General features: G+C 40.1%; 2 protein-coding genes across 5 annotated transcripts in view; both read right to left on the bottom strand.

Annotated features, from left to right (window-relative positions):
• Positions 1–965: 965 nt before the first annotated feature.
• On the bottom strand, positions 966–4,882 carry LOC112252786 (androgen-dependent TFPI-regulating protein). Its single transcript, XM_024424385.2, has 6 exons — positions 3,075–4,882; positions 2,592–2,717; positions 2,349–2,450; positions 2,137–2,252; positions 1,785–1,936; positions 966–1,683 (listed from the first exon to the last, which is right to left on the bottom strand). The coding sequence occupies exons 1-6, from the start codon at positions 3,225–3,227 to the stop codon at positions 1,652–1,654; spliced, it is 681 nt and encodes a 226-aa protein (XP_024280153.1). The 5' UTR covers positions 3,228–4,882; the 3' UTR covers positions 966–1,651.
• A 7,934-nt stretch (positions 4,883–12,816) lies between these two features.
• The window catches only part of fam83ha (family with sequence similarity 83 member Ha), a 49,706-nt gene continuing 34,799 nt past the window's right edge, over positions 12,817–27,723 (bottom strand). For all 4 annotated transcript variants that reach the window (XM_024424382.2, XM_042323468.1, XM_024424383.2 and 1 more), the window contains 3 exons: positions 19,240–19,364; positions 13,866–18,054; positions 12,817–13,710 (listed from right to left, as the gene is read on the bottom strand). In XM_024424382.2, the coding sequence (XP_024280150.1) occupies positions 13,699–13,710; positions 13,866–18,054; positions 19,240–19,364 (4,326 nt within the window). In that variant the 3' untranslated portion in view covers positions 12,817–13,698. The remainder of the gene's footprint in view (positions 13,711–13,865; positions 18,055–19,239; positions 19,365–27,723) is intronic.

Here is a 27,723-nt window from a genome sequence, read left to right as displayed (position 1 = left end):
TCAATGGCAAGTGATATCGCAGCAAAATGTGTCAACTACAAGCACAGAAAGAGTGAAAATAATGCCACGGAAAAATGGATGAACTTCCCCTTTAATGCCCAGCAAAAACTATGAATCCTCTAAGTCTGATTTTCCCTACTTGTGTTTTGGAACTTTTCAAAAATAGAATGCTTCCCTCAGGGTATACACATCAAATGTTTCCTAAGAATTTCATTATCGACCTTATCATATTCATTTTTACAGTGTTCTCCAAATGTTATGTTGGCCTTAATATTTTTATCTTGACATTTTATCCTTTAGTCATTGGAGGCTCAATTGAAACATATGTAAACGATGTATTGCGCATTGCCATTTAACTTTATTCTTGGGGTTAACACTGACTAAAAGGGCCCTGGTGTGCTTTTTTTAATGATCAGATTATATAACACTTGAATGTATTGTTTTAGCTTGCTCAAATGTTTGGAAATGGCTCCCACTCTTGACAACGGAGATTCATATTTGGATAAATAATATACAGAGCCACGTATGGCCCACAGCATGAGAAGGAAACAACAGGAAAGGTGAAGAGGTGATGCAGGCTATGTACAGTATATTCTGATAATAAACTTTAGATTCCAAACCTGGTTCATACTGTATTCCTTAATACTGGATCATCAAATTACTTTTATTTATTCTGCAGTTATAAATGAGCAAGACTGTCACTTATTGGCCAAAGTCCTGTCAGTTGGATTGGTAGAGGCAGCCCCAAACTATCTTCAACACCAAGGACTACAGGGACCTGCGTGGCAGCACTTCCTGAAGGATCAGCACACTTAGGGAGTACCAGGAAATGTACAAATCAGTTACAAAGACATTTACATTTGGTACCCTGGAAAATATTGATTTCTACGCAAGATCAAGCTATCCACCAAAATCAAAGAACATTAACGGACAACGTGAGAATGAAGGAGGATGCACTCATTGGCCCACATTTGTCATTGCAGTGATTTGCTGCCCTTTTATTTTATTTGTTAATGATTGAATAATGAAATTATACCTCCAAAAGGAACATGACTTACATCGTATTTACATCATGTTTTTAATTACATGTTTGGTCATAAAAGCAAACATCCAATTTCCTGTTGTGGTAAAAGTACACACAACCATGGTTTTGAGACTTTAATAGTTCACATACTGTTTCATGATTTCCACACGTTATGAAAACACAACGATATTCCAATCTCAAGAGAAAAAGTTATAACAATTGGTGAGATATTTTATCACCCCTTGTTTACTCTCATATTCTCATTTGGTCAAGTTGTAGTTAGAGAATTTTGGTAAGTAGAGAACGATTGTTTTGAGAATGTTGTGATAACTTCCTGGTAGAAAAGGACATAACCAATCAACCTGATGTAGGCCTACCTGGGATTTCAATTTTTTCAACTGTGAGTTATATTTTGTAATTGTGATGCTGATAACATTTATTGAAAAAAGAAAAACAACAGCATGTCTGTTAGAAACTATGTTGTCAGAGGACAGTACTTGTGACATAAGACCCTGTGTGCAATTTCTATTCATACACATACAGTATTTCTTGAGGCATGTTGGCGAAATCTGTTTGACAACAATGTATCAGGCCGCAATGGATTCAAAAAGGAAAATGAGCAGAGTTTCATTTAGTTTTAGTCACCGTCTTGCCTTTTCCTAAAATAATAACAAAGAGAGAGAAAGGGAGAGGTTATTATAGCTTTAGCATGGTAATTCTGCTTCTGACGTCATGGTTCTAGCCTGCTGAGGTCACTCACCCCAGACACAGTTGTTTAGGGTCCGTCCTAGCAGATACATCATTGCCACCACTGTCATGTTTAAGAGGAATAACCCCAACACACCCAAGGTGCTAAGGAGCCCGAGGAGAGGATACACCCAAAGACCTACCGCCAAGTAGATAAATATCACCCTACAGAACAAGACAAATGGAGAATGGAGGTGCAGTGAAACAACATACAATAAGTACAATGTCTGACTCTTTATGGGTCAGCAGCTTAAATTTTGAATCAGAATTTGAACTCAATTTTCAAATTAATATGGATTAGTGCTACAAACACATGGTCAGCAATACATACATTTGTATCTTATGAATAAACAACCTTTACATACCAGCCCAAGTAAGCCAAGCCCACAACTCCTAAGGCAGCTAAGCCGTTTTTAGTCTTTGGGTACACATGATGTTGAAGCAGGATCTCCCCAAGTAAGACAGGCATAACAACGGTGTGCTACAAATAATATTTTCATACATTATCATCATTATATTTACTTTCCAGCCCACTTCTACATTCACAATCATTTGTCTGTAATTTGTATGTACTGACCATAGCATGATTCATCCAGAGAGGAAAGAAGGCATCTAAAGATTCTGGGTAGACAAGCTGCCTGTCGTAGGCAAAGATCACCCAGAAAAGCAGCACCACAAACTAAGACATTTTAGAGACAAAAGGAAAGAAATAAAAAATGGCAGTAAATCCATTAATTTGAGATATAGTATCTCCCTTTGATGTGGGAGATTTTATGTTGGTGGTATATCAAATCACAATATTTCAATCACTCCTTCTCACCATGCCTACAGGGAAGGCAAGGACAGAGAAGATGAGGTCTTTCCACTTGTTAAGACCCTTGACTGTGTTTTTCCCAGTCTGAAGATCATTCACCACGGCCATCCCAAAGAACACCATCTGCAATAACTTAAATATTGCATACATAGCATATTATTGTTATTCCCATTTTGTTATCATTTATCATTAATATAAACAGAAAAAAATCATACAACAAAAATCAGGTAGCCTCATGTGACCTTGGAGATTTTCCTGACTAGGTTGACATGTTTGAACCTCTATACCGGATACATTCAACTCTGTGTTAAGTTTTATTGTTCTGATCAAACCACAACCCATGCAGTATAACCAATTTCGTCCAACTATCCCAAATCAATTCAATTCACAATAACATTTTGCCATTACTTTTGTAATTTGAGTTTGTAGTACCTTTTAATCCATTACAATCCAACCCCCAATTGTAAATAAAATTCAAAATAATCTCACCAGGTTGAGGAAAGTAAGGTACTTCCAGGGTCCACCATACTCAAAGATCCCAGGTGGTAACTTCTCTCCATCCTTAGCAGCCAGGGACTTAATGATAAAGGCATACCAGCTGAAAGCTGTGATATGGTAAACTATTCTCACTTTTGCAATCATGATACACTAAGATAGTATCAATCTATCTCTATAATATAAATACTAGCAAACACTAACAGAAATAATAGCAAACACTGAGTCTGGCATTGACACAAACTGTACCACCAAGCAGGCACCACTTTCCTATCTGGTGTAGTGCACAATGTTACAAGAAAGAAGGGGTTTTGGCGGAGAAAGGCTCTTTATTACACGATTATGTTTCAGCATCGGCTTATTAATACATTTGGAAATAGAAGGGTTACAAAAGCACATTCCTAAACAAGGGGTCCACTGTTGTTGGTAATGTTTGGGGTTTTCTTATTCTATAATCAGTCCAATCTGACACGTGATTGGTTTAGTGACGTCAAATCATTTTTTTCAAAGGATGACTAATGACAATAACAAATATAATGAGTAATGGAAACAGAATATGTTATTATTATTATGTCTATGGTGTTTGCTAAGATACATAATGGGTTTAGGACACTTTATTAGTATGTCTCATATAATAGCCTACATTACATATACACAGCACGTCTCTAATTAGTACAGAAATAAAATATTCGCTCAGTGCTGTAGCTAATCAATTTGTTTCACTCTAGGAGCTTTGGATAGGACACTAATTATAAGTTCACACAAAGTTATTTCTGTTGCTTAACTAAATGGTTGACCCAAATTACTTTTGGGTTCAAGCACTTTCTTCACTCATGGACAAGCTATATCAGGACATTCTGTACATAGCAAGTCTTATGAGACAGGCTGGCGATCAACAGTAGGCCTGTCAAAATGTTTGAAACACTTATCAACAGTATGCCTGTTACAATTCACAGTTCATACATCCCTAAGAAACTCCAGAGGGAAACATTTCATCCTCTCCTTGTAGATCCTGTCAAACCTTCCACTTTGGGTGACGGCAAACAGAGTTTTCCCGTCTCCAACTGTCCCCATGAAGCCGCAAGAGTAAGCTCATTGAAATGTAAAACACTATAATCAGCTTGCAGAAACTGTTTTGAATTGGGACATTTTGAAATAGGAGAGCTCATAGTCTAATTGTTCTAATCAATAAGTGAGATAAGAAATAGCCCAAAACTTTAAACACAGTGTTACTTTTTTAGCAGCGTCAATCCCTCGCTGAGGTCAAACAGGTCTGGAGCCACAGTACCCAAATAGGCATTTTGGTTTTGTCGCATGTTACTGAAAAGTACTCTTTTCAACAATCATGTTTGCTGTTTAGCATCAAGACTTTTATTCAGAAAGGTTGAAATCATGACAATCATGCCTTTTCAGGTCCTGTTCCACAAGAAAGAGTACACCAACAAAATATTTTGTATCAACATACAAACACATTCTCTCCGGTATTAAACTTTATTGTAGTCCTAAGAAAATCAAACGTGTTGAAAAAGTATTTCATTTATCTAGAGTCTATCATAAGTATTCACCACCTTGGATTTCTTTACATTTTATTGTGTTACAAAGTGGGATTAAAATTGAGTTAATTGTCATTTTTTTTGTCAACGATCTACACAAAATACTTTGTCAAAGATTTCCATTGAGATTAATGTAAAATACAACACTAATATATCTTGATTTGATAAGTACTCACCCTACAGCTGTGTCTTGGGTAAGTCTCTAAGAGCTTTGCACACCTGGATTGTGCAATATTTGCCCATTTTTATTATTTTCAAAAATCTTCACATTTCAAGTCTTGCTATAGATTTTCAAGCAGATTGAAGTCAAACTGTAACTTGGCCACTCAGGAACATTCATTGTCTTCTTGGTAAGCAACTCCAGTGTAGATTTGGCCTTGTCTTGTAGGTTATTGTCCTGCTGAAAACTGAATTCCTCTCCCAGTGCCTGGTGTAAAGAAGACTGAAACTGGTTACCCTCTAAGATTTTGCCTGTGCTTAGCTCCATCTAGTTTATTTTCATCCTGGAAAAACTCCACTGTTTTTGTATATGTCAAGCATACCCATACCATGATGCAGCCACAACCATGCTTGAAAATAAGGAAGCAGTTACTCAGTGATGGATGTGTTGTTGTGTTGGACTTGCTCCAAACATAAGGCTTTGCATTTAGGCCAAAAAGTGTATTCCTTTGTCGTGTTTTTTTTGTAGTGTTACTTTATGCATATTTTGTAAATTTATATTCTTCTTTTCACTTTGTGATTTAGGTCATTATTGTGGAGTCACTACAATGTTGTTGATCCATCCTCAGTTTTCTCCCATCACAGCCATTGAACTCAGATTATGTTTTAAAATCCGCAATGGCCTCATGGTGACACCCCTGAGCAGTTTCCTTCTTGTCCTGCAGCTCAGTTCAGAAGAACAACTGTGTCTTTGATGTGTCTAGGTGGTTTAATACATCATCCACAGCATAATTATTAACTTCACCTTGCTAAAAGAGATATTCAATGTCTGATTTGTTATTGTTACCGATCTACCATCATTGGCTTTCAAAAAGCTCCCTAGACTTTGTAGTTGAATCTGCGCTTGATATTCAATACTTGACTGAGGGAAATGCTAAGAATCAAAAACCTGGTCAAGGTGTGGAGAAATGCTAGATGCAAAATTTAAGGTGGACAACTTCTATATTTAAGAGATAGACAGACAGACATATGCATATGGGAAGACAGACATGTTCCTCTTAGAGGTTCACAGCATATTTCTCAAATCCAAAGGCGGGCTGACCTACATACTCTTGCCATATCTGTTCACTGTTTCACCCTTCCATGTCATTACATCAAGGCTGAGACCTTGGGGTTGAATAGGCTATACATTTGAAACATCAACCTCTTAAGGACACCCATGGACAATTTTATGGCTCAGGGGCCCAGATTCCACTAAGATCTGTTTTATGGTGACATCTGGCCTCCGAGAGGATACCTAAAGGCCCAATTCCAATAGGGAATAATCATTGTGTAAAATAATTGACAGAATACACATCTTAACACTTGTAAAATACATTATACAAACAATAAGAACATACAGTGCCTTTCAGAAAGTATTCAGACCCCTTGACTTTTTACACATTTTGTTACGTTACAGCCTTACTCTAAAATGGATTAAATAAAAACATTTTCCTCAGCAATCTACACACAATACCCCATGATGACAAAGCAAAAAAATGTTTTTTAGAAATGTTTGCAAATGTATAAAACCTTTAAAACAGAAATACCTTTACATTAGTATTCAGACCCTTTGATATGAGACCCGAAATTGAGCTCAGGTGCATCCTGTTTCCATTGATCATCATTGAGATGTTTCTTCAACCTGATTGGAGTCAACCTGTGGTAAATTGAATGGACATGATTTGGAAAGGCACACACCCGTCTATACAGGGTCCCACACTTGACAGTGCATGTCAGAGCAAAAACTCCCTAGTCCTTGCTGATGACAAGCATACCCATAACGTGATGCAGCCACCACCATGCTTGAAAATATGAAGAATGGTACTCAGTGATGTCTTATGTTGGATATTCTGGACATAAAGTTAATTTATTTGCCATATTTTGGCAGTTTTACTTTAGTACCTTATTGGAAATAGGATTCATGTTGTGGAATATTTTTTATTCTGTACAAGGTTCCTTCTTTTCACTCTGTCATTTAGGTTAGTATTGTGGAGTAACTACAATGTTTTCGATCCATCCTCAGTTTTCTCATATCACAGCTATTAAAATCTGTAACTGTTTAAAAGTCACCATTGGCCTCAGGATGAAATCCCTGAGCAGTTTCCTTCCTCCCCGGCAACTGATTTAGGAAGGACGCCTATATCTTTGTAGTGACTTGGTGTATTGAGCAAATCAAATTGTATTTGTCACATGCGCCTAATACAACAGGTGTAGTAGACCTTACAGTGAAATGCTTACTTACAAGCTGTCACGTTCACTGTAATGAATAGACTAAGGCGCAGCGTGAGTAGAGTTCCACATATTTTTAATAAACCGAAACTCGGCAAAACAAAACAAACAAGCACAAACGAAACGTGAAGCTACTGGTGCACACAGGCAACTATCCGTAGACAAGATCCCACTAATAACCATGTGGAAATGGCTACCTAAATATGATCCCCAATCAGAGACAACGATAAACAGCTGCCTCTGATTGGGGGCCATATCAGGACGACTGACATATCCAATCAGCTGCCTCTGATTGAGGACCAGGATGACTGACATATCTTCACCATGTTTCATCAAAATGTACAGCTGTGTGTCGTCCGCATAGCAGTGAAAGTTAACATTATGATTCTGAATGACATTACCAAGAGGTAAAATATAAAAATATATAGTGAAAACAATAGTGGTCCTAAAACAAAACCTTGAGGAAGATTGAAATTTACAGTTGACTTGTCAGAGGACAAACCATCCACAGAGACAAACTGATATATTTCTGACATATAAGATCTAAACTAGGCCAGAACTTGTCCGTGTTGACCAATTTGAGTTTCCAATCTCTCCAAAAGAATGTGGTGATCGATGGTAGCTCTTTCAATAGTTTAGTAGGACTAGGGTCCAGTATGCAGCTTGAAGGTTTAGAGGCCATGACTATTTTCATCAATGTGTCAAGAGATATAGTATTAAAAAAACTTGAGTGTCTCCCTTGATCCTAGGTCCTGGCAGTGTTGTGTAGACTCACGACAACTGAGCTTTGGAGAAATACGCAGATTTAAAGAGGAGTCCGTAATTTGCTTTCTAATGATCATGATCTTTTTCTTAAGCTTGCTTCAGGGCTCAGGTATTTTCTGTATACGAGGGAGGTAGTTTCTTATGACAAATGTTTCTTGTTTTTAGGGGTGCGACTGCATCTAGGGTATTACGCAAGATTAAATTAAGTTCCTCAGTTAGGTGGTTAACCGATTGTTGTACTCTGACTTGGATTCTTGGATTCTTCGGCAGGTACATATGCAGGATGCTACCCTCCGCAGCATGGCTTTCGCTCCAGATCAAAACTTCAAACCTACAACCAAATTTTTACCAAAATTAACCGGAGAGATTACTGCTTCGAGCTCCTTAAACTCAACTCCAAAAAAAACATCTGGGTCAGATGGTTTAGACCCTTTCTTCTTTAATGTTGTTGCCCTTATCGTCGCCAAGCCTATCTCCAACTTTTTAACCTGTCTCTCCTTTCTGGGGAGGTTCCCATTGCTTGGAAGGCAGCCACAGTTCGTCCTTTATTTAAAGGGGGAGATCAAGCTGATCCTAACTGTTATACGCCTATTTCTATTTTGCCCTGTTTATCAAAAGTGTTGGAAAATCTTGTCAATAATCAACTGACTGGCTTTCTTGATGTCCATAGTATTCTCTCGGATATGCAATCTGGTTTCCGCTCAGGCTATGGATGTGTCACTGCAACCTTAAAGGTCCTCAATGATGTCACCATTGCCCTTGATTCTAAGCAATATTGTGCTGCTATTTTTATTGACTTGGCCAAAGCTTTTGATATGTTAGACCATTCCAATCTTGTGGGCCGGCTAAGGAATATTGGTGTCTCTGAGGCGTCTTTGGCCTGGTTTGCTAACTACTTCTCTCAAAGAGTGTAGTGCATAAAAATCTGCTGTCTGAAAACCTGCTGTCTCAGCCACTGCCTGTCACCAAGGGAGTACCCCAAGGCTCGATCCTAGGCCCCATGCTCTTCTCAATTTACATCAACAACATAGCTCAGGCAGTAGGAAGCTCTCTCATCCATTTATATGCAGATGTTACAGTCTTATACTCAGCTGGCCCCTCCCTGGATTTTGTGTTAAATGCTCTACAACAAAGCTTTCTTAGTGTCCAACAAGTTTTCTCTAACTATAACCTTGTTCTGAACACCTCCAAAACAAAGGTCATGTGGTTTGGTAAGAAGAATGCCCCTCTTCCCACAAGTGTTATTGCTACCTCTGAGGGTTTAGAGCTTGAGCTCATATAAGTACTTGGGAGTATGGCTAGACGGTGCACTGTCCTTCTCTCAGCACATATCAAAGCTGCAGCTCGCTCATCTTTCACCCCAGCTGCCAAACTAACCCTAATTCAAATGACCATCCTACCCATGCTAGATTACGGAGACATAATTTATAGATAGGCAGGCAAGGGTACTCTCGAGCAGCTAGATGTGCTTTACCATTCGGCCATCAGATTTGCCACCAATGATCCTTATAGGACACATCACTGCACTATATACTCCTCTGTAAACTGGTCATCTCTCTATACCTGTCGCAAGACCCACCTCTTAGGCCTCACTCCCCCCTATCTGAGATATCTACTGCAGCCCTCATCCTCCACATACATCCCCTCATCCTCCACGTTCTGACAGTCACATTCTGTTAACGGTCTCGGAAGTACACACATCCCTGGGTCGCTCCTCTTTTCAGCTCGCTGCAGCTAGCGACTGGAACGAGCTGCATCAAACACTCAAACTGGACAGTTTTATCTCAATCTCTTCATTCAAAGACTCAATCATGGACACTCTTACTGACAGTTGTGGCTGCTTTGCATGATGTATTGTTGTCTCTACCTTCTTGCCCTTTGTGCTGTTGTCTGTGCCCAATAATGTTGTGTTGCTACCATGTTGTTGTTATGTTGTGTTGCTACCATGCTGTGTTGTCATGTGTTGCTGCCTTGCTATGTTGTTGTATTAGGTCTCTATTCATGTAGTGTTGTGTTGTCTCTCTTGTTGTGATGTGTGTTTTGTCCTATATTTATATTGTATTTATTTATTTGTTTTAATCCCAGGCCCCCGTCCCCGCAGGAGGCCTTTTGCCTTTTGGTAGGCTGACATTGTAAATAAGAATTTGTACTTAACTGACTTGTCTAGTTAAACAAAGGTTAAATAAATAAATAAAAAATTCTACACACACACCTAGTTAAATAAAGGTTAATAAAAAAAATTAAAAAGTATACACACACTCATATATATATATATATATAAACACACACACACATTGTTAGATATTACTGCACCGTTAGAGCTAGGAACAAAAGCATTTCGCTACACCTGAAATTACATCTGCTAAATATGTGTATGTGACCAATAACATGTGATTTGATTTAGTAAAAAAATTATATTTAGCAGCTCCCATTTAGTCAACGCATTTAACCGCTTCGCCAGTCCAAATATCCACACTCCTTTCATGTCACATTAACATATTTTCGCCTATTGAAAACTGAGCTTCCTACTTTACTCATAACATTACTGCCCTTTACATTAGTTGTAAAATATCCTCAAACTTTGTCGTGCAAGTTAGAATTTCCTTGATTCGCTGGTAGGGAAGGGTGGGGGGAATTGTTTGAAAGTTGCACGCTCACTATTGGTAAGGTGAGACCGGGGGAAGTTGTAACATCTTTGGTCCTTTTATCTATTATAGACCTGTTTGTGATCATTTGTAAAGTTGCTATTTCTTCACCATTCAGAATGTCTAAAGAATCCATATGTTGTTCTGAAATATGAACACAGAAATACTGGACATTTGAACTCTTATTATGGGGGAAATTTGACACAATTACAATCATGGTCTTGGAATTGGACATGCATTTTTCTGGTCTCGGTCTTGAACACAACATCTTTAGGTGGTCATGAACACAACACTGCCGGCACCCAAGATGAGTACCGGCACCTATTTCAGTCTAAATCAAGCACTGGGTATTATTAAACCAAAATTGTTATCAAACATTGTTGCAACATTTGTGCTAACCTTTGTGCTAGAAAATGTAGCTGCTGGGTGTGTTCAAATATCATTGCTGAACTTTTACACACTAATAAAAACTGCTTGTGATGTTCTTGGTGACACAGATAACGATCTTCTCAGTGACAAGGGTGTCGAACAAAGGGGCTTGCACAATATTCCAGTCTTTTTTATGAAACATTAAAAAAATCTTAAAGCCCCCCCCCACAAAAAAAATCAAACAGACCGCACTATCAAGCAAATGGTCTTCATTTGTATACTTTACGTAGCTTAGTACATTTCTACAGTAAACATAATAGACAGGGTAACCCAGGGACTACACAACGGCTGACTGTGTATCAACTGTGTATCAGCAGATCAGTCACAAGTGACTGCTAGGTACTGCTTAGAAACTAGCTTGCAGAGCACAGAGCTTGACAGCAGTGACATCCAACACAGTTGAGCAAATTAATTCAAATAATAATTCATACAAATACTGGTAAAAACAGAGCCGTTGGAGCTTTAAAACTAGTTCAACCAGTAAGGAATTGCATATAATATTAAAGTTCAAAATATAGTTTACATACTGTAGGCAGTGGATTGAGCAGGTTAGAAATGATATTTTCATGACATTTTCAGACTTTGGCATTGAAAGCATTTACACACCAATCCATAAATGATTAACCATATTGAATGCTTTCCCACTGAGACATAGAGGGGGTCAATGGACATGCCGATAAGCAAGTGATATAACTGAAAAACAGCTGACCAACAGAACTGACCATCCATGACATCAAAACTATAGTTATAACCATCTTTTGAGGCTATAAAGTATTTATTTTATTTTTTACAATTGCATCATTTACAAACAATTGAGTAAAACAAGCTTATATTTTGAGTTCTGATGGGATACGACAGATGAACTAAGCTGATGGGACATTTTACAAGTCATATTCTTCAAGAATCAATAGGTATATACACTACCGGTCAAAAGTTTTAGAACACCTACTCATTCAAGAGTTTTTCTTAATTTTTACTACCAAAGGACACCAATAAGAAGAAGAGACTTGCTTGGGCCAAGAAACACGAGCAATGCACATTAGACCGGTGGAAATTTGTCCTTTGGTCTGGAGTCCAAATTGGAGATTTTTGGTTCTAACCGCCGTGTCTTTGAGACGCGGTGTGGGTGAACGGATGATCTCCGCATGTGTATTTCTCACCATAAAGCAGGGAGAACGAGGTGTTATGGTGTGGGGGTGATTTCCTGGAGACACTGTCTGTGATTGATTTAGAATTCAAGGCACACTTTAACCAGCATGGCTACCACAGCATTCTGGAGCGATAAGCCATCCCATCTGGTTTGGGCTTAGAGGGACTACCATTTGTTTTTCAACAGGACAATGACCCAACACACCTCCAGGCTGTGTAAGGGCTATTTTACCAAGAAGGAGAGAGATGGAGTGCTGCATCAGATGACCTGGCCTCCACCATCCCCCGACCTCAACCAAATTGAGATGGTTTGGGATGAGTCGGACAGAGAGAAGGAAAAGCAGCCAACAAGTGCTCAGTATATGTGGGATATACTCCTTCAAGACTGTTGTAAAAGCATTCCAGGTGAAGCTGGTTGAGAGAATGCCAAGCGTGTGCAAAGCTGTCATCAAGGCAAGGGTGGCTATTTGAAGAATCTCAAATCTAAAATATATTTTGATTTGTTTAACATGTGCAAAGCTGTCATCAAGACAAGGGTGGCTATTTGAAGAATCTCAAATCTAAAATATATTTTGATTTGTTTAACATGTGCAAAGCTGTCATCAAGACAAGGGTGGCTATTTGAAGAATCTCAAATCTAAAATATATTTTGATTTGTTTAACATGTGCAAAGCTGTCATCAAGACAAGGGTGGCTATTTGAAGAATCTCAAATCTAAAATATATTTTGATTTGTTTAACACTTTGTTTTGGTTACTACATAATTCCTTATGTGTTATTTCATAGTGTTGATGTCTTCACTATTATTCTGCAATGTAGAAAATAGTAAAAATAAAGAAAAACCCTGAGTAGGTGTTCTAAAACATTTGACCGGTAGTGTATAATGAATTTAAAAGTCCAGAATTGATGTAGCAATCACAGATAGCCTCTAAAAAAAGGGACCTAATGTCATGTGGCATTAAAATCACAGTTTTACATATATACTGTATATATACACATGATTATTCATGCATACATTTGGTTAATCTAGCACACTGTCATTCTGATTTAATAATTCTAATAAAGCATTCCAAATGAAAAAAGTGGTCCAACTATTTGAAAGCTATTCTTGCACTGTTTATGATTAATACATTTTCTATGGTGATTCTAATTGTATTATTTGGAAATGATTGTTAGTATATAAAACAGATCCTCAAACAGATAATAATTAAACAACCCAGAGAGTGACAGATATTACATTGCAGTCAACAACACCAGTGCGTCCAGTGTGTCTAGGAACACAATAATTTTCAAATATATTGCACATTTAGTTGTGCATTTAGCTGATGAGATTGGATTTTCAGTTCCCCTTTGTAGATAGCAGAGGTCCATTGTCCACACTGTAGAGTCTCTGCTTATTTACACAGCAATCCATGTTGGTAAACTTAGTCAAGTTTTTGTTCCCAAAATCCTTAATGCTTTACATGCATATAGTCCATTCGGAGAAACCCTCTAATATAGAAACCTGAGAATAATATTTATGTTAGTTAACTAGTGATCCCTCTCCGATCTGTGGTTTTAGACTTTTGGGGAATGGACATAGTTACAGGACAAGTTCTAGAAGAAAATGTGGTCTTTCTCCGTACTCACTCATCCTTCCGATCCCTGGTTAAGGCGCCATCTAACAAAATACAGAATAACAAGCAGAAAACATGAGCTCAGATGAAGGCAAGCAGGTGAGATTGAAAACAATTAGGTACCTTGGTTACAATAGGTACCTTCAATTTTAATTTAGTTAAATTGCTACTGGCCTATTGATGCAGCAGCGTACTTTACCTCAAATCGGCTGTAGACTTTCCTCCCCTTCCTCATGCTATCGATTCTCTGAAGAAGCTTCTCCCTCTCCTGAGAAGTTCTAGCCGGGCCTCCGATTTGTCGTCGGGCTGATGCTACCTCCTTACCACTAACACCCCGGTCAGCCTCATCCTGTTTGGCATCATCAGTGACAGCAGATTCTTTAGTGAGTTCTGTCCTGCTCTGGCTGTTAGCAGAAATCTGCTCTAATAGGAGCTTTGTGTCATCTCTTAGGTTGCTGCTAGAGAGTACATTGGCAGTAGATAAATGGTAGTGGGACTGGCTTACTTTAGGTTGCTTCACTGGGGGTGGTATGGGATTGCTTTGATCTGTTGTGCTCTCTGGTTTCATAGTGCTGTTATTCTCTTTGGTCTCATCAGGACTCTGCGATCCATGGGAGGCAGATTCTCCAGGAGCAGTTTTGCTCTTAGTTTCAGGATCACCTGCTATCTTCTCACCTTTAGAAGCTGCAGAACTTCCTGCTTTTTGCTCCTTGTTAAGTTTACTTGGTTTGCCCTCCTTACTGTTATCCACAATGACGGGTGGAGCTGGGGCAGTGTCATGAGAGGCAGTGGATTCAGTTGGGTTTGAGTTGCTTGATGGGACGGATTCCACAAGGACAGGGTTGAATGGTGAGGTAGGTTCAGTTAGGGTATGATTAGGAGAGGAACAAGATTCTTTTGGGGTGAGGTTTGTAGTAGTTCTGGACTTTGTTTGGCCAGGCTTGGGACACACAACTGATCCACCTGACCCACATGTAAGGGAGGAGTGTGATTTTGTTGGGGTTGGGTTAGAATATGCATTTGATTCTGTTAGGGTCGGGCCAGTAGATGCACTTGGTTCCGTTGGGGTGGTGCTAGGAAGAGGGTTGAGTTCTCTTGGTGTTGGATTGGTTGAAGCACTAGATTCTGTTGGGGTAGGCTCAGGAGGAGAGCTAGATTTAGTTGGTGTGAGGATGGGAGATTTGTTGGTTTCTTCCATGACATGCTTTGAAGATTGAGGTGAAGAGTTGTAAGAGTCATTGGACACTGAGGCAGGCTTTGTAGAGGAGTTACATGCTGTTTTGGAATGTTTGAGTGACAAAACCGACTCATATTGGCCAGGACAAGGGGAGGAATAGGATTTTATTGGGTTGGTCTTATGAGAGGATGACCTCAACTCAGTTGTGGCTATTGTAGACAATGACTCCTTTGTGGATGGTTTGGGAGAGGTGTTAGATTCCATTGGTGTTGATGAAATTGACCCAACTAAGGTGGATTTGGGTAAGAAACTAGATTCTGTTTGGGTAGGGTTTGGTGGAGGGCTAAATTCTTTTGCAGGGATTGAGGATGAGCAAGATTGCATTGGGGTAGGGCTGAGAGATGCCTTGGAATCTGTTTTGTCCTGCTTATGAGACACACCTGGCTCAGATTGGGTGGGGCTCAGAGGTATGTTGGACTCTACTGTGATAGGTTTAGAGGATGGTAATGGCTGCTTTGACATGGGGATAGATGAACTGGGCTCCTGAAGGGTGGGGGTAAGGGCAGAGCTCAACTCCTTTGCTGCATTTTTTGACGAAGTGAGACTAGTTGAGCTTAAACCTTTTGGTGTCGGATATGAAGATGAGCTAGCTTCAGTTAGTTTGAGTGGAAGAGATGGGTTTAGCTCATTAGAAGCAGGATTGAATGACTTTGGTTTCTTTGGAGATAGTTTATATAAACTGAAATCCTTTGGGGAGATGTTAAAGGTACACTGATTTGAGGTGCTCTTAAGAAATGTACTTGTATCTCTAGGGTTAACTTTAGACACACTTTGGTTCTGACTGTTCTTCAGCTCAATCTTCTCAGTATCAGTAGAGACTCTAAGTAGGCCATCGACACAAGATAATTTATCCCTGAGGAATGTTTTGGAGTCACTTTTGGGAAGTGGAAGGTCTTGCTGTTCTTTATTTTTAGAATGGTGTTCTTTGACATCAAGTAAGGAGCCACATTTTGCCATGGATATTTCGTTCTCCTGTAACACTGGTGAAGTCTCCAGTGTTTCTGATGATGCTTCTGTTGATGTAGCTGTCTTTTTTATTGAAGTATCTGCTGGATAAAGTGGGGCTTCTGTCGATGTTGTTGGCTTTTTGGTGAAAGTATCTGATGGATTAGGAGGTGCCTCTGTTGATGGAGCTGGCTTATTGGTTGAAGTATCTGCTGGATTTAGTGTGGCTATTGGAAGGTTAGGTTTTATCCTTGTGACTGGTTCCTTCATTATCAAGTCAATTGGAGTCACTGGTTTTACAGGAGCTTTTTCAGCGCTGCTCTCAGACTCTGCAGCCTTTGCAGCTTTTCGTTTGGCAGCCAACTCTTTAAAAAAAAATAACCTACTGTCTGGATCATTCATATCTATATAGGATTTATTGCTCAATGAAGATGCCTGGTGTGCTGATTGTATGGTTTTGGGTTTCTCAACTTGAGCAGGTTTGGATGGGTGTGCAGATTCTACCGTTTTGGTTTGTTCTTCATAGGCAGAATTAGGTTGTTCCATTGAAGAAACCTTGTCAGTGCTCACAGGAGGATACTTTGTCAATTCCTTATCACCCGAATCAGTAGTGATGTCCTCAGATTTCAAAGACTCAATGGTTGAATTATCAACTATCGCTGACTTAAGTCTCCATTCAAAAGGTTCTCTTGTAATGGATCTTCTTTTTCCCAAAACCTGAGCGGTCAAGGATAATCTAGATGGGTCATCTTCCTCATTGGCAGTTTCCTCACAGTGTTGGCCAGAGTTCAATTTCTGTTCCTGTGAGATATGCTGTTCGAGTTGTGAGCTGAAGATTAGTGAGGATCTTAGTCTAGAGGTCCTTTGGATAGCAGGATTGAACCTCCTACGGAATGACTCTTCTCTTTTGGGCTCTTTTACATCCATCTCCTCTGATTTGTCACCTTCAGTGGTTGATGACGACTCCGAAGGTGGTGTAAGTGTTGTTCGGGCATCTAAGCTAACAAGAATTTCTAGTGTTCTTGAGTGTTCTGGGCAGGTGGGCTTGTTTAACCTGAGCCCTGGAATCTTGGGTAACTCTTTGGCACTAAACCTGGGATCTGATACCAGTGGAGCAAATAATTTGCCTTGTGATGGATTAAGGGGCTCTTGAAAGGGGTCATTTCCCATAGGCCGTGGAATGTCTTCCTCTCCTGCATCATCATATGCACTGAGGTATGAGCTGATCCTCCAATCTCGCATCCCCTGCTTTGCACTGGGATCCTGTGTTTTACAGTCAGAACCAGACCTGACAAAAAATGATCTCTGTTCAAATGGGTGTTGTTGTGTTGGGGAGGTCTGACAGGCATGAGGCTGGCCCGTGCTCAGTCTTTTGGGGTTTGACTGACTAAAGGGACCCTCTCCTGGACTTGATAATTTGTTTGAGCCATGTTCCAGCTCCACAGCAAGGTTTGATGATGACAAATAATTCAGTACAGGGTCATAGTTGTCTGGTGGCTCTATCGCTATTCCATGTGGGTACCCAGACTCAGAATACTGATCCATCAGAGGGTACCCTTGGTCCCTGAATTGATCGTAGCCGCTATAACCTGGTTCTAGCCCTGTTCTCTGATAATGATGCTGTTCCCTGTGTATCTTCCTGTTCTGGGTTGCCGTATCCCCCTCAAAGCTGTGAATGGCTTGGTGCTGCATGAATTGAGAGGAGGAATGTCCGGCATAAGTGCCCTCTGCATAACTGTGCCTTTTAGAGCCAGCAAACTCCATTGTGTTTGACTGCATCATGGGGTGACCTTGTGTCATAAAAGACTGCTGCTCCAGTTTAAATTGCTGGGAGGAGTACTTGTTGCTGTACATATCTAGTGGACACTGATCTAGTGAACTGTGGATGGGCTCACACCTTCCAGGAGGCATCATATTCTGAACCATATCCATGCGGTCATCAGAGGAATGTCTAGCCCATTCTACAGGACGAGAGCTGTCTATGGGGAGGAACTTTCTGGGATCTCTGAACAATAGTGTCCGATCACTGCTGTATTGGCTGTCAGATAAACTGCTGTAGTGTGGCATTGGAACAAGGACATTTTCCAGTACCAAAGGTTGGGACTGTGCAAACAGGATCCGGAACTCCTCATCAAAAGTAGTCACAAGCTGTCCAAGGAAGAGGTGAGCCATGCAACGGTGAAGCTTCTCAAAAGACCACATGAAGCTGCGGGCAAAGAGATAAATTAAATTTCATTACATATAATTAAGCAAAATATATGCATTACAATGGAATAAGGAACTCAACTCCATTACTATGCAATTACAGAACAAATCAATTAAACCTATCAATTCCAAATGCTACTTTTTTCTGTAATAGGCTCAGAGAACCAATCTTCCTCATTGGCAGTTTCCAGTATTTACATAGGCACTATTTAACCCCCACACTCTGAGCAAGTTCGGTCCACAGATCCCCCCCCATTTGCTCTAAATGCCTAACAGGCATTGGGTCTTATTTTCACTGTTTATGGACATGTCCGAAGATTGAGTTTTACTCAAGAATTTACAAAGATCCAGGATTATTTTTACTCAATATACAGCGTGATCCATTTGTGATGGATAGAAATAAACAACACATTTAGGAAAAACTGCTTTTGTGCTCAAGTGCTCAACATATGTGGGAACTCCTTCAAGACTTGTAAAAGCATTCCTCATGAAGCTGGTTGAGAGAATGCCAAGAGTGTGCAAATCTGTCAGCAAGGGAAAGGGTGGCTACTTTGAAGAATCTCAAATATAAAATATTTTTTGTTTAACAGTTTTTTGGTTACTACATGATTCCATGTGTTATTTCATAGTTTTGATGTCTTCACTATTATTCTACAATGTAGAAAATAGTACAAATAAAGAAAAACCCTAGAATGAGTAGGTGTGTCCAAACTTTTGACTGATACTGAATGTAGTAGCAGGTGAAATACTATTTAAATTTTTTTTTTTTTTGGGTGCATCTCCGACGGCCTTTACAGGTCGGAAGCTCATGAGCACAATCTGGTTGGTGTCGTAAAGAACCCAAACTATTATTGCTCATTGTCAATTGTTTGTCAGTGTTGTTTTGTCTCCTATTGTATGCATTTGTTGTTTAGGGATGCTGTGTGGCTTGTCTGCCACCAAGTGGCATGTTTTGTTTTGCACTTAAAGAAATTTACTCCAATAAAAATATATGAAAGAAACAAAGCAGTTGCTAATTAAAATGCATCAATACTAATGTTATGTATTTGTTACTACACAGGTGTAAGAGCAACTTAATGTAGTTATTTTCAGATCCACATGACTAAATGTCAGGTTTGAGAAATCATGCAACATTTGTACAAATTTGAAACACTTTGTATCACATTCTTCATTATTGAACCCTCACCTATAGTTTCCACTCAGGACTGCCCTGCAGTCTGTCAGCAAGAAGCGATCCATCATCTGACCCTTGAAGGTCTTCCCAGAGCGACAGTGATAGGTGACCCCTGACACAGTTCTGACACGCATGAACTGCAAGATAAAAACATGTTCTCATTAGATGTTCTCCAAAAAACACTGAAATAAGTGAGAAGCTGTTCAGAAATACCTCAAAGAAGTTAAAGCTAAAGTGAGTAACTCATTTGAGATATTATTTATTTATCCTAGTAATTAGAATCAAGAACGTTAGCTTATTTGGCCAGTAGCCACTAAGGCTAGCAAGCTAGGATTGATAGGTGGTTAATTAAAGCTAACTGGTAGCCGAGCTAACAAATAATGAAATTGCCTTCCCTTCATGGAAAAGCACTTTTACCCCTTATCAAGTCTCAAGTTGACAGCTAACATTTTAAAACGTTTAAGCGTATTTTGTATTACTGGTTAATATACGCTAAATAGCTATATACCTAACTAACTAACTAACTTGGCTAGCTAGATAGTTCCAGTTAGTTTTCTGATCATGAATGAAGCAGGTAGAATAGCTAACGTTAACTTGTGGTATGGTTATGTGAAATGACAATATTTTCTTGCAATATCGACACAATTTTAATTCATGATTTATGCTTTGACAGTTTGGAGTGGATCACAGACCAACACTACCACCACCTTGGGTCTGGTCTGCGAGGGACCACCGCTGATGAACAACTCTGCACGATTGCATCATCCATAATAACAAACAGGGCAGGTAGGGGTTTTGTGGGTGTGCAACTTTGATTTTCTGTTAAATAAAATACATTTTTGCAAAGATAGGCTTAAGTCTGCATCTTTCCAGAAAACACGTGTTGTGACTGGAGCTCTGGATTTGCTATGCTGCATTTTTTAAACAGAAATAGCAGAGATGCGCTTTGTAAATAGCAAGTTGGATGTTTTCCTTTCCGTGCCTTGCATAGCCTACTACTGAATGTGGTGCAAATATATGCTCAGATATGACACCATCTTGTGAAGAAGCACAATCATTTTCAGCGCCTGAAAAGGTAAAACAATTTGGACGCAGGACATTTCATGTGTCGGATTTAGCCCATTTTTTATTAGACATACAAGGACAAAATAATTAAATATCTATGATTCACATACTGTACATTACATGACAGAGTGTGGACACTTGCTCATCAAACATCTCATACCAAAATCATGGACATTAATATGGAGTTGGTCCCCCCTTTGCTGCTATAACCAACCTCCACTCTTTTGGGAAGGATTTCCACTAGATGTTGGAACATTACTGCGGGGACTTGCTTCCATTCAGCCACAAGAGCATGAGTGAGGTTGGGCACTAATGTTGGGTAATTACGCCTGGTTCGCAGTCGGCGTACCAATTCATCCCAAAGGTATTCGATGGGGTTGAGGTCAGGGCTCTGTGCATGCCAGTCAAGTTCTTCCACGCCAATCTTGACAAACCATTTCTGTGTGGACCTTGCTTTGTGCACGGGGGCATTGTCATGCTGAAACAGGAAAGGGCCTTCCCCAAACTGCTGCCACAAAGTTGGAAGCACAGAATCGTCTAGAATGTCATTGTACGCTTTAGTGTTAAGATTTCCGTTCACTGGTACTAAGGGGCCTAGCCCGAACCATGAAAAAAAGCCCCAGACCATTATTCCTCATCCACCAAAGGTTACAGTTGGCACTATGCATTCAGGCAGATAGTGTTCTCCTGGCATCCGCCAAACCCAGAGTCCAATGGCGGCGAGCTTTACACCACTCCAGCCAACGCTTGGCATTGCATGATCTTAGGTGATCTTAGGCTTGGAAACCCATTGCATGATGCTCCCAAAGAACAGTTCTTGTGATGACGTTGCTTCCAGCGGCAGTTTGGACTCGAGAGTGAGTGTTGCAACTGAGGACAGACTATTTTTACGAGCTATGTGCTTCAGCACTCGGCGGGCCCGTTCTGTGTGGCCTACCAGCCGTTGTTGCTCCTAGACGTTTCCACTGCACAATAACAGCACTTAGAGTTGACCGGGGCTTGTTGGAAAGGTGTCATCCTATGACGGTGCCACATTGAAAGTCACTGAGCTCTTCAGTACGAGCAATTCTACTTCCAATGTTTGTCTATGGAGATTGCATGGCTGTGCGCTCAATTTTATACACCTGTCAGCAACGGGTGTGGCTGAAATAGCCGAATCCACTAATTTGAAGGAGTGTCCACATACATGATACACTATATATACAAAGGTAAGGATTTTTAGTGAAATATATACATTTTTATACGGAGAGATAAATGATCAACTAAGGACTATGATACATTTCTGAAAATATGTGGATTCGTTCATGCCTGAGTAAATTGGCTTAGATACAGTGCCTTGCGAAAGTATTCGGCCCCCTTGAACTTTGCGACCTTTTGCCACATTTCAGGCTTCAAACATAAAGATATAAAACTGTATTTTTTGTGAAGAATCAACAACAAGTGGGACACAATCATGAAGTGGAACGACATTTATTGGATATTTCAAACTTTTTTAACAAATCAAAAACTGAAAAATTGGGCGTGCAAAATGATTCAGCCCCTTTACTTTCAGTGCAGCAAACTCTCTCCAGAAGTTCAGTGAGGATCTCTGAATGATCCAATGTTGACCTAAATGACTAATGATGATAAATACAATCCACCTGTGTGTAATCAAGTCTCCGTATAAATGCACCTGCACTGTGATAGTCTCAGAGGTCCGTTAAAAGCGCAGAGAGCATCATGAAGAACAAGGAACACACCAGGCAGGTCCGAGATACTGTTGTGAAGAAGTTTAAAGCCGGAGTGGATACAAAATGATTTCCCAAGCTTTAAACATCCCAAGGAGCACTGTGCAAGCGATAATATTGAAATGGAAGGAGTATCAGACCACTGCAAATTTTGGCCGTCCCTCTAAACTTTCAGCTCATACAAGGAGAAGACTGATCAGAGATGCAGCCAAGAGGCCCATGATCACTCTGGATGAACTGCAGAGATCTACAGCTGAGGTGGGATACTCTGTCCATAGGACAACAATCAGTCGTATATTGCACAAATCTGGCCTTTTTGGAAGAGCGGCAAGAAGAAAGCCATTTCTTAAAGATATCCATAAAAAGTGTTGTTTAAAGTTTGCCACAAGCCACCTGGGAGACACACCAAACATGTGGAAGAAGGTGCTCTGGTCAGATGAAACCAAATTGAACTTTTTCGCAACAATGCAAAACGTTATGTTTGGCATAAAAGCAACACAGCTCATCACCCTGAACACAACATCCCCACTGTCAAACATGGTGGTGGCAGCATCATGGTTTGGGCCTGCTTTTCTTCAGCAGGGACAGGGAAGATGGTAAAATTGATGGGAAGATGGATGGAGCCAAATACAGGACCATTCTGGAAGAAAACCTGATGGAGTCTGCAAAAGACCTGAGACTGGGATGGAGATGTGTCTTCCAACAAGACAATGATCCAAAACATAAAGCAAAATCTACAATGGAATGGTTCAAAAATAAACATATCCAGGTGTTAGAATGTCCAAGTCAAAGTCCAGACCTGAATCCAATCGAGAATCTGTGGAAAGAACTGAAAACTGCTGTTCACAAATGCTCTCCATCCAACCTCACTGAGCTCGAGCTGTTTTGCAAGGAGGAATGGGTAAAAATTTCAGTCTCTCGATGTGCAAAACTGATAGAGATATATTACAGCTGTAATCGCAGCAAAAGGTGGCGCTACAAAGTATTAACTTAATTTTGCACGCCCAATTTTTCAGTTTTTGATTTGTTAAAAAGTTTGAAATATCCAATAAATGTCGTTCCACTTCATGATTGTGTCCCACTTGTTGTTGATTCTTCACAAAAAAAGACAGTTTTATATCTTTATGTTTGAAGCCTGAAATGTGGCAAAAGTTCGCAAAGTTCAAGGGGGCCGAATACTTTCGCAAGGCACTGTATGTCAGCATGGTGACACACCCTTTTCGGAGTGAGAATATTCTACAGGTGTGTGTCTTGAACGTATACCCCAGATATAGCTCTGGACTCATACGGTAGCAGGTAGATTTCGGAGGTCCAGATTGGATGCATGTAGAAACTGTCCCATAACAGAGAATATCCTAGCTCCGTATATGAAATGAAGGACATGTGTATCTGGAGCATGTCTACTCCTTATATCTAATAAAATGTCAGATATCTGGTAATATATAGATAAAGATGTCCCCTAATATTGACCGTTTTCTTTCAGTGTATTTACAGAAGTACATATTGAATTGATTACTACTGCTTAACCATTGTCATAACCCTAACCCTTTTCCCTCAGATTTCAAGTTATCACCTTGGACCTTAGTGGAGAAGCTGACCCTGTATAGTCGTGCGATGACCAATCAACGCTCAGTATAGCTTGGATGGGCTGTTGATGTTAGCATTACCTAGCATGCGGTGGGCTTGCTAAACACCCACATGGCAATCAGCTGTTGGCGATCAAGTGTTCATTGCCTCTAATGGAAACATCAGGTAGAGATCTATTTCAGAAACTCATTTGCAGGCTTTTTCTAGTAATCTATGGGGTCTATTTCTCTCATCATCTATTCATCTCTCATGGCTAACTGGCATATACCGTAAGACATAAGCCTTTAGCTCAGGTAGACAATAGGTCTAGGTTTTAGATTATCATGTCACTCTCACTGTGTACACTTTGCATCCTGCAGATGCATCAGATACTGCTAGTCAGTATCAGTAGGACAGAAGGCTATTTATGCTATTTACAGTGCATTCGGAAAGTATTCAGACCCTTTAACATGTTCCACATTTTGTTACGTTACAGCCTTATACTAAAATGGATTAAATAGTTTTTCCCCCTCATTAATCTACACACAATACCCCATAATGACAAAGCAAAACAGGTTTCTAAAAATGTTAGCAAAAAAAAGAAGAATGAAATTAAACATCACATTTACATAAGTATTCAAATTCTTTACTCAGTACTTTGTTGAAACACATTTGGCAGCGATTACAGCTTCGAGCCTTCTTGGCTATGACACTACAAGCTTGGCACAGCTGTATTTGGAGAGTTTCTCAAATTCTTCTCTGCAGTTCCTCTCAAGCTCTGTCAGGTTGGATGGGGAGAGTCGCTGCACAGCTATTTTCAGGTCCCTCCAGAGATGATTGATCGATCGGGTTCAAGTCCAGGCTCTGGCCGGGCCACTCAAGGACATTCAGAGACCTGTCCCGAACCCATCCTGTGTTGTCTTGGCTGTATGCTTAGGGTCGTTGTACTGTTGGAATGTGAACCTTCGCACCAGTCTGAGGTCCTGAGTGCTCTGGAGCAGGTTTTCATCAAGGATCTCTCCTTTAGGTGTCTTTTGGCAAACTCCAAGCGGGCTGTCATGTGCCTTATTCTGAGGAATGGCTTCCGTCTTGCCACTCTACCATAAAGGCCTGATTGGTGGAGTGCTGCAGAGATGCTTTTCCTTATGGAAGGTTCTCCCATCTCCACAGAGGAACTCTGGAGCTCTGTCAGAGTGACCATCGGATTCTTAGTCACCTTCCTGACAAAGGTCCTTCTCCCCTGATTGCTCAGTTTGGCCTGGCGACCAGCTCTAGGAAGAGTTTGGGTGGTTCCAAACTTCTTCCATTTAAGAATGATGGAGGGCACTGTGTTCTTGGGGACCTTCAATGCTGCAGAACATTTGTGGTACCCTTCCCCAGATCTGTGCCTCGACACAATCCTGTCTTGGAGCTCTACGGACAATACCTTAAGGATGATCAATGGAAACAGGATGCACATGAACTCAATTCAGAGTCTCATATCAAAGGGGCTGAATACTTATGTAAATGTGACTAGTTTCAGGAAACTAGGCGTATGTTGCGAGTCACGACTTCAAAGGAGAGGCATTTGAACGTTTATTTAAATGTGTTATCAAAATGTATTTTTTGGCAGAAACAAACTTGTAAATACGAATAAAGTTGTTAAATTACGAGCCTAGTTGGTTTAGTGAACAGAAAAAGACAGGAACCTTCCCGCTAGCAATGATTGGCTGAGATAATGATTGGGCTGGACATGCCGAGAGATGAGTTTCGGATTGGTCTGCCGTGTAGTGTCTTCTGCCTATAAAATGAGCTGTTCGTTATGTGTAGACAATCCTTTCTACTGCAGTTTTTTTAAAATATAGAATGTTAGCCATGGAGAACTGCAAATGTGTTGCTACTGCCCTGAATTTATCAGGCCCTATCGACAAAGTCACTAGTAAAAAGTTGTGATGGACTACTTTCTGGAGGAAGATCGTGCCATGCTGACTCTCTCTGACTCTGAAAATGAATCAGATGATGAGGAAATCCCTGATTTAGGTAAAAACATTTTTATTGATGACAGTGATGGGGAAGAAACGGTCATCAACAGTGTTGTTGTCATGGAAGAAGTTGATCGATATTTGAAATCAGTGTAATGTCTGGTAGAAGCAGAGTATGATAAGGAGATGAATAGAATTCTGGCGTTTGATTGCAAATGCAGAGGGAGTCGAAAAGAAAACACAGAAGGCTGTTGTATAAAACACCTGTCTCCGGAATACATCTTCAAACTAAGGGCAACCATGGCATCCATAATAGAGAGGGAGAAAGATCTGATGATTCTTATGGCATTGCACACGGTCAGTGTGAACCAGAGTGACTTGACACAATGGGCAAAGCAAGCTGTACAAACAAAACGGAAACGACACATGACAGGACATCTTATTTAATGAAAGGGGTTGCAGTCTGCCGTGAAGCGTTGATCCATGTATACGGGTAAGAGTCTAGCTACAGTTTCAGATATTATACATTTCTAATTTTGTCAGAAAGTTGTTTTCATTGCAAGTTAAAGCTTACTGTTAGCTAGCTAGCTGATGTTAGATCGCTGGCTCGCTAGTTAACATTGTATGATCTGTGTAGTAATGTTATCTCAGAAATCCATTTGCATTGGTAGTTATAGCCTAATGTTAGCTAGCTAACTATCTAAAATTGAACCTATTTGATTAATTTTAGCTAGCTGTGACACTCTGTTTGTTTTGATAGTACTTTATGGATTGGGATTACGGTTCATTGTTTAGCTAGCTATCTACATGTTTAAACAAAAGACCCCAAGTTAAAGTTTACTGTTAGATAGCTAGCTAACATTAGATGCCTGGCTCGCTAGCTAACATTACGTGTAGTAATGTAGTAATATTATCTCAGAATGACATTTGCATTGCTAGTTATAGCCTAATGTTAGCTAGCTAACATTGAACCTATTTGGTTAACTTTAGCTAGCTATGACAATCGTTTTTTTATTGCTAGTACTCTATGGATTGGGAGTATGGTTCATTGTTTAGCTAGCATGTCTAAACAAAAGACTCCACTTTGCCAGATGATTGCATGACCCATCAAGTTAGCCAGGTGTGTCTGATGGTGAATATGTTTATCTATTGTATAATAATGCTAAAATATTTGTATCTGGAATTTGTCTTTCAGCATCAGTAGAACACGCCTGACTGTACTCCACCAGTCATACAAGGAGAATGATCTAATGCCTCCCATCAAAAAGAGAGCTGGCCCAAGCAAGCACAGGTTGCACCTGAAGCATGAGGACTTGCAGCGAGTTGTGAACTTCCTCAACAACTACGCAGAGGATAATGTAATAGTATTACCAGGACACCACCCAGGACACATCACTTCGGTGGAAAGCTGCTGCCATCCCATGTGACAAAAGCAGGGGTGTGGTGTCTCTAAAGGAATTGATGACAACACTTGGTATGTAAAGCATAAACAACACGTTTTGATTATTTAATTTACCTCCAATATGATTGGCACTACTTTTATTGATCTCACATTATTATGTATTTTCCAGAGGTACGTGTAGTTGGGCTGTCTTCCTTCAGGTATCTGCAGAGAAAATTGCTGCCCCACATCTCAAGCACTAACCCCAGGACAGACCTGTGCTGGCAGTGCCAGAGGAACAACTATCAGGTCTTCAGGTCTGCCAATCTGCCAGAAGCTGTTAAGTCAGCCAAGCTGAAGAAGCAAGAGCAGCATCTCCTGCTTGTTCAGAGTGAGCATTCTGTCTACCAGAAGATGGTTGCTGACTGCAAGACCACCTGTCAAGACCTGCAGTTGTATCTGGGGGCCCCTACTGAACCAGCAAGTAAAGACATCAGGATGCATTACTGCTTTGATTTTGCTCAACAAGTAAGCAATATTTCCTCCTTTATACTGATTAAGGACATAGATAGAGTGATAGAGTGATAGAGTACCAGTCAAAGGTTTGGACACAACTACAGTACTCATTCAAGGGTTTTTCTTTATTTAGACTATTTTCTACATTGTAGAATAATAGCAAAGACATCAAAACTATGAAATAACACATATGGAATCATGTAGTAACCAAGAAAGTGTTAAACAAATCAACATATATTTTAGATTTTAGATTCTTCAAAGTAGCCACCCTTTGCCTTGA

The sequence above is a fragment of the Oncorhynchus tshawytscha genome, linkage group LG06 (assembly GCF_018296145.1).
Source record: "Oncorhynchus tshawytscha isolate Ot180627B linkage group LG06, Otsh_v2.0, whole genome shotgun sequence".
In the NCBI taxonomy this organism is placed as follows: domain Eukaryota; kingdom Metazoa; phylum Chordata; class Actinopteri; order Salmoniformes; family Salmonidae; genus Oncorhynchus; species Oncorhynchus tshawytscha.
This window is presented reverse-complemented; position numbering and strand designations above follow the sequence as displayed.